The sequence below is a fragment of the Triticum aestivum genome, chromosome 2B, assembly GCF_018294505.1.
Source record: "Triticum aestivum cultivar Chinese Spring chromosome 2B, IWGSC CS RefSeq v2.1, whole genome shotgun sequence".
Lineage (NCBI taxonomy): Eukaryota > Viridiplantae > Streptophyta > Magnoliopsida > Poales > Poaceae > Triticum > Triticum aestivum.
The window spans coordinates 688,148,179-688,155,702 of NC_057798.1; the positions used below are offsets into that span (position 1 = coordinate 688,148,179).

The following is a 7,524-nucleotide window of genomic DNA, read 5'->3' on the forward strand; positions in this document are numbered from 1 at the left end:
TGGCTCTCTAGCGCAGCGACTCGCCTATCATCATTGAGATGGACTGCTTAGTTGCTGGATCTTGACAAATCGATCTATTATTCTCTTGTGAAGGAACTCAGACATCTTAGGCCTCCCCGTGAATCTTTTATTACTCATGTTAGTCATCACCTACAATAAAGTTAGGGTTTAGCTAAGTTTGCTTGATTGAAAGGTAGAACCATGACTTGGTTCGGTTTTTGGTCTTTAGAAGTCCAGATGCTGTTGAGCTAGCTTTGGCTGATTGTAACAGCATTATGATTGTAACAGCAATATACAAGTTTTGCACTCTAAAAAAGATACTCCATCTGGATGCACCCCTCTAACCTCTTTCTTCTCGCGCCATACGTAAATGAATATGAAAAGATTGTTTATATGTATAATCAATGTGCACAAGGTCCTACTTGTGAGAACAATTTGGCACCACATAAGCTTATGAAAGATCGTAAATTTGACACCCATGGCAAGCATAATTTACATAGTCAATTTGGTATTTGGCACGCTGTGGATGCCCTTCTCGGCAGGTAAACCAAGTCTTAAATGGAGTGCAGAGTACTTGTCAGAAATGGACAAAGATGGAACGAAACGTACCAGTCAGAGGCTCTCTTCACCACCACTTGGGGGATAACAAAGATCCTAAAATCATCGCACAAAATTGGAAGGGAAAAACTAGATCTTGCATCTGTATTGAGCAGCTCGCATTTCCCATCCTTGATCGGGAAAAGAAATATCTAATCTACCGAAGAACAGTAAACCAATTGACTCACCTCGACTAACTAGTTGGCCTTCTCGACTGCGATGAAAAGAGGCTCGACGGATTCGCGGACAATAATTCCATCCGCCCCATTCCAATCCACCGACGTTGACATGCCGCCATACCTGAATGCCTCTCTGCCGCCCGTGACCTGAGAGAAGGACGGGCCAGCAATTTTGCATGTCGCACTCTACCTATTCTATCCTCTCCTCTCCTGAGCGGACGACGCACGGCCACCCTGCCACCCCGTGCAGCTCGCCTATAAGAGGCAGCGTACACAATGCTAAGCCTAACCTCACTCGAACACAGCCACACAAGCTATACTCCTCAGTAGAATTACCAGAGCCCCCAAGTTAGCAATGGCAAAGTGTCTCGCCGCCGCGCTCCTGCTACTGGCGGTGCTCGCGTCCTGCGACGGGAGGGAACTGAACGAGAAGGTTGCAGCGACACACGGTGCCGGCGTCGGCGAGTCCAAGGCGATGGGGTTGCCGGACTTGCCAGCTGTGACGCTCCCCACGGCCCCGACGCTCCCGACGCTCCCCACGGCCCCGACGCTCCCCACACTCCCGACGCTCCCGACGCTCCCCACACTCCCGACGCTCCCGCTGGTGGGAACCATTACCGGTACCAGTACAATTACCGGCCCGGTGGTGGCGCTTCCGGCGACCCCTGCTCACCCTTGATTATCTCTACCTGTACGCACTGTCCGAAGGGACAAACATCGGCGTTGCGCTCATGTCCATGTTCCTTCCTTGATGAGCGTCTGTATTTATCTCCAGTTCATTTTCTTGTATTTTTCGTTCCTTGATGTGCTACATGTATCATGGACGTAATAAATACTACTTTGTCAGCGTGGGCGCCTTCTTCGATAGACACATGAACAGGTTGCAGCATCTACATAGTGCTGCTATGCACACGATGATGTTCAGACGATGTGTGAACGACAGCCTATATCAGTCCGTCTACGCATATTAGTAAAGTGAAGTCGACGGCTGGATCGGGCATCGTCCTGCTGTCGTGCAAGGCTGTGTCGTTCGCACATCAGTTCCGATCTACATACTACTACTTCACCACTCTAATCTATTTTCTTTTTTTGACTCGAACTCTAATCACAAAGCCCCTTTTCCAGAGTTGTTCTGTTAAAAGAACTACTGTGGCAAGTTTCGCGCCATGACATGCAGCATATTTATCTGAGTTGTCGCAACGTTGAATCGTTTGTATTTTAAATGTGTATTGCGTTGTCGAGTCCTGTCTTGACTGGGGGCATTATTTTGCTTGGGTTTTCATAGTGTACCACATTTTTTTTGATATTTAACTAGAGAATACCCCGCGTCGGGAACTGGTTGATAACACAACAAAAAATAAAAATACATATGATCATTATATTTATATATAGTTGTAACAATATTAATTGAATATGAGTAGAATAATCGAATGAAAAACACTTTCCCATGCATGATTGAATGCACTGGTGGGTCTTTTTCCATAAATGATTGCATGTTGAGGTTGAGGCGGGCCTTATCTCGTTTATAGTTCTATGGTGAGGTGACATGCTTGTATGTTGAGATAAATAAGTTAGTGTGGATGACTCTCTTAGGTACTATGGTGAATGTCTCTCGTTTTCCCCTCCTCCTTGGTCACGGTGCACAACCTAAGATGACTTACTCACCTAGACGGAGGGAGTATATAGGATTGGTGACTTAAAACTAAGCATACTACCACAGAGTAGTTAGTTTACATAAAAGGGCACACATGACAACAGAATATTACATAATTTTGTAGTTTCATGTGAGTTTTTGCTATGAAAGTTTTTCAGCGTTTGAATGTACCAAATGGGTAATAGAACAAAATCATTTCTTTATAGTTTACCTATAAAAACACTAAAAATCTTTTGGTCTGAGTTCAACTTAGTAAAATGAAATGGATTTTTTCTACAGAGAAGTGAATGGAAAGGAAATTTTGTATGTTGCGGACATGTCAGAAATTTCCCCACAAAATGACATACGTTGTTTGATCTTAAAGTAATTCATATATATTCACTTGTTTTTCTTTTTCCTCTCGCATATCCTATCATTCATTGTTTTATTAAAGCAAGCTAGTCAATATGTTATCTAAACTAATGTCTTGTTTCAAAATTGTATGTAGTCAAAGGTCGCGGCAATGACGGTGTTTCGGTGTGGTTTCTCCAAAGGACCTGGACTGTCAAAGCTTGATGTCATCAAGGTAGTTAAAGAGTTCTTCCGGACTAGGATAATGCCAGATGGTGTCAACAACATAGTTATTGTCCTAATACCAAAAGAAAAATCATCGGAGAAACTGAAATACTTTTGTCCTACAAGCCTTTATAACGTTATGTACAAGGTGGTTCCGATATGAAGCCCAAAGTGTATTTATTATTAGTAGGCTTATCACTGATAACGCAATCATCAAATTTGAATTCTTATGCAGACTCCAGCAAAGTAGACAGCAGCAGGGCACACATTGTGCTTACAAACTGGATTTAGCTAAAGCATACGACTGCATAAACTGGTCCTTCTTGGAAGGTGCTCTACTGAAATATGGGTTTGATTACCATTGGACATCGAAGGTAATGAGTTGTGTGAAATAAATATGGTATTCTGTGTCTTGTAAATTTAGATTTTGCCAGGCCTTCTCAAGGACTCGGGCACATCGATCCCCTAAGCCCATTTCTTTTCATTTTGGTGACATATGTGATATGTTGTATCATGAATAGGCAGGTTATGCAGCCCGCCCTAACCCTACTCAAGATTGCTCATAGAAGCCCTAATATTTCACAAATTTTATTTTCCAATGACAGTTTCTTATTTTTCAAAGCTTCAGTGAAGGAGGCAAGGAATGGTCGAGCTCGAAATAATTTAGAGTGGCATAAGTCAACTTCTAAGTACAAGCAAGTGCTTAATCCATTTTAGTGAGAAGTGCCCTTAGGAGACCTAGGTGGGTATCAAACAAGTCCTTGGTGTTACAAACACAACTTTTTGAAGAGAAATATTTTGGATTACCTACAATATGAAAACAATGTTTTCTTGATATACACTCTTAGAAGAATACATCTTTAGTTGGATTATAGTAAAATAAAGAAAACAAAGAAAAATAAAAAGATCTAGTACACAATATCACATGAGCACCCAAAACATCTTGTGGTTTTAGACAAGATAGCACAGACCAAGCAAAGCATATATCAGCATTTCGCTCAGGCTCGTGTGCCTTCATTTGTGTCATGGTATCCGTGTTTCTTTTCACTGCACTTTCATGTTCCTCACCATCATACTTTGTCAATGTCATCACAATTTTGAAACTACAAGAAATATGCCCATTAATGAAGAAAAAAAAAGTAATGAGAGTCGTTGAATTAGTCATAAATCTATGATTTTTTTACAGTATGGTTATTGAGTATGGGATGGTCCAAACCAGGGGCGAATCCACATTCAGCCTACTGGGTGCACAGGACACCAGGTGCAAAATTGTTTTCTTGGTAATTTTGTGTATAGTATAGTGTGTGACACCTTGTTTTTGGATGTAAAGTATGTGGGATTTTACACAGGGACACCGGGTTATCTTCTCTCCGGGTCCACCCTGGTCCAAACCATATAACTTTATAGAAATCCATACCAAAAGGACATAATTTCATTGCATGGGATGGCCATACAAATATGTAGCATTGTTTATGATCACATTTATTGGCCTACTATGACCAAATTCTATCATCATAAAATCCATGTTGTCTACATGGCATGTACCCCCTTCATTTTTAATCATTTCGCGTATTAGCTTTGTCTCGAGTCAAACTTTGTAAACTTTGAAAAAGTTTACACAAAAAAATAATTCACATCCATGGTACTAAATCAATACCATTAGAATCATCATTCAATAAATTTTCATACCATATATATTTTTTATTGTGAAAGTTTAGATTGTTTTTGATAAACTTGGTCAAACTTTATGAAGTTTGACTTACGTCAAAGCTAATATGCGGAGTAAATAAAAACGAAGGGAGTATAAGTACTAGGGACACACCTCGTCAACTTCGATATCGTCTCGTATCTTCATGTTGATTTCATTTATGTATCTGAAACCCACTAAATCATTGATGGGTTGGATCCACCCACTGACTGGGGTGACCCACAACCGAGTGTGGGTCCAATGGCTAGGTGGGATTCACAACATTGTAGGGACAACTAACATGTGGGACCCACTCACTGGCCTAATTATCTTGTCTACATATTCGAAACCCACCAATTGTATAACTCACTATTAGGTGGGACACATCCATCCATCCGCGGTGTGGGTTCAACACCCGCAATGACAGAGGAGACAACACAATATGAGATCAATACGTCGGGCATAATTGGTGTGTCTACGTGCAAGTTTTGTCTATGTATTTGAAACCGACTAAGTGTAAAAGGTACTAACGAGCAAAACTCGCCCAATGCCAAGTAGGACCCCATTTGAGGTGTGGGTCTAAAAACATTGTGTGGCTCATAATAATTTATATGACAGCAAACAAGTGGGTCCGACACGTCTAGCCTAATTGTCATTCTAACAGAAGAAGTCGTAAGTTCCTTGGAAGGAGCTAACCACTCCACCGGGATGGCTACTTGGCGGTCACCCACGCCCTTTGCCACACTTGATTGACTTCTAACTTTTTTACTTTTGGGGAAATTCCTATTTTGGCAATTCCCTTTTGGGGGACTTTCTAGTATTATAATACCATGTTTCAAAAATTATGGGCAAACTTCCAGAATTTGAAAATTTGAGATTTTTTTGAAACTTCCAAGGTTTTGAACTTCCATAATACCAACTTCTACAATTTGATCATTCATTAATTTGAAATTGGAACTTTCAAGTTTATGGACTTTTGCAATTTTGAGTTTGAAAAATGTGACTTTTAGAATTTTGAAAATTTTGCAACGGAAAAGCGCCTCCGAGAGGTGCGGTCATCTCGCACTCGCGGTGACTGCATAAGTGAGCTCCAGTGAAAGGAGTCCCCTTTATAATAAGGTGAAACTTTTATATTATGTGTCACATGTCTATCTGGATATAAAAGGCCCATCCTATCTTCCCATTATCAATTTATTTGATCACTTATAGGCCACGACCTAATAAGCCACCAAACTAATCACACCGGGTTATCTTCTCTCTCGGTCCACCCTGGTCCAAACCATATAACCTTATAAAAATCCATGCCAAAAGGTCATAATTTCATTGCATGGGATGGCCATACAAATATGTAGCATTGTTTATGATCACATTTATTGGCCCACTGTGACCAAATTCTATCATCATAAAATCCATGTTTGTCTACATGGCATGTACTCCCTTCGTTTTTATTCATTGCACATATTAGCTTTGTCTCGAGTCAAACTTTGTAAACTTTGACCAAGTTTACACAAAAAAATAATTCACATCCATGGTACTAAATCAATACCATTAGAATCATCATTCAATAAATTTTCATACCATATATATTTGTTATTGTGAAAGTTTAGATTGTTTTTGATAAACTTGGTCAAACTTTATGAAGTTTGACTTATGTCAAAGCTAATATGCGGAGTAAATAAAAACGAAGCGAGTATAAGTACTAGGGACACACCTCGTCAACTTCGATATCGTCTCGTATCTTCATGTTGATTTCATTTATGTATCTGAAACCCACTAAATCATTGATGGGTTGGATCCACCCACTGACTGGGATGACCCACAACCGAGTGTGGGTCCAATGGCTAGGTGGGATTCACAACATTGTAGGGACAACTAACATGTGGGACCCACTCACTGGCCTAATTATCTTGTCTACATATTCGGAACCCACCAATGTATAACTCACTATTAGGTGGGACGCATCCACCCATCCGCGGTGTGGGTTCAGCACCCGCAATGACAGAGGAGACAACAAAATATGAGATCAATACGGCGGTCATAATTGGTGTGTCTACGTGCAAGTTTTGTCTATGTATCCAAAACCGACTAAGTGTAAAAGGTACTAACGAGCAAAACTCACCCACTACCAAGTAGGACCCCATTTGAGGTGTGGGTCTAGAAACATTGTGTGGCCCATAATAATGTATATGACAACAAACAAGTGGGTCCGACTCGTCTAGCCTAATTGTCGTTCTAACAAAAGAAGTGGTAAGTGCCTTGGAAGGAGCTAACCACTCCACCAGGATGGCTACTTGGCGGTGACTCACGCCCTTTGCCACACTTGATTGACTTCTAACTTTTTTACTTTTGGGGAAATTCCTATTTTTGGTAATTCCCTTTTGGGGGACTTTCTAGTATTATAATACCATGTTTCAAAAATTATGGGTAAACTTCCAGAATTTGAAAATTTTGTGATTTTTTTGAAACTTTCAAGATTTTGGACTTCCATAATACCAACTTCTATAATTTGATCATTCATTAATTTGAATTTGGAACTTTCAAGTTTATGGACTTTTGCAAGTTTGAGTCTGAAAAATGTGAATTTTAGAATTTTGAAAAATTTGCAACGGAAAAGCGCCTCCGAGAGGTGCAGTCATCTCGCGCTCGCGGTGACTGCATAGGTGAGCACCAGTGAAAGGAGTCCCCTTTTTAATAAAATGAAACTTTTATATTATGTGTCACATGTCTATCCGAATATAAAAGGCCCATCATATCTTCCCATTATCAATTTATTTGATCACTTATAGGCCACGACCTAATAAGCCACCCAAACAATCACACATAACCTAGAGCTTTTTTAGGGAAATAACCTA

At 40.5% G+C, this 7,524-nt stretch overlaps 1 protein-coding gene across 1 annotated transcript; it reads left to right on the top strand.

Annotated features, from left to right (window-relative positions):
- Positions 1 to 1,047: 1,047 nt before the first annotated feature.
- On the top strand, positions 1,048 to 1,622 carry LOC123042091 (integumentary mucin A.1). Its single transcript, XM_044464613.1, has one exon. It carries the CDS (start codon positions 1,132 to 1,134, stop codon positions 1,453 to 1,455), a length of 324 nt encoding a protein of 107 aa, XP_044320548.1. The 5' UTR covers positions 1,048 to 1,131; the 3' UTR covers positions 1,456 to 1,622.
- Positions 1,623 to 7,524: the final 5,902 nt, after the last annotated feature.

Coding starts and splice junctions, on each gene's coding strand:
- LOC123042091 (XM_044464613.1), top strand. CDS start 1,132: ATGGCAAAGTGTCTCGCCGCCGCGCTCCTGCTACTGGCGGTGCTCGCG.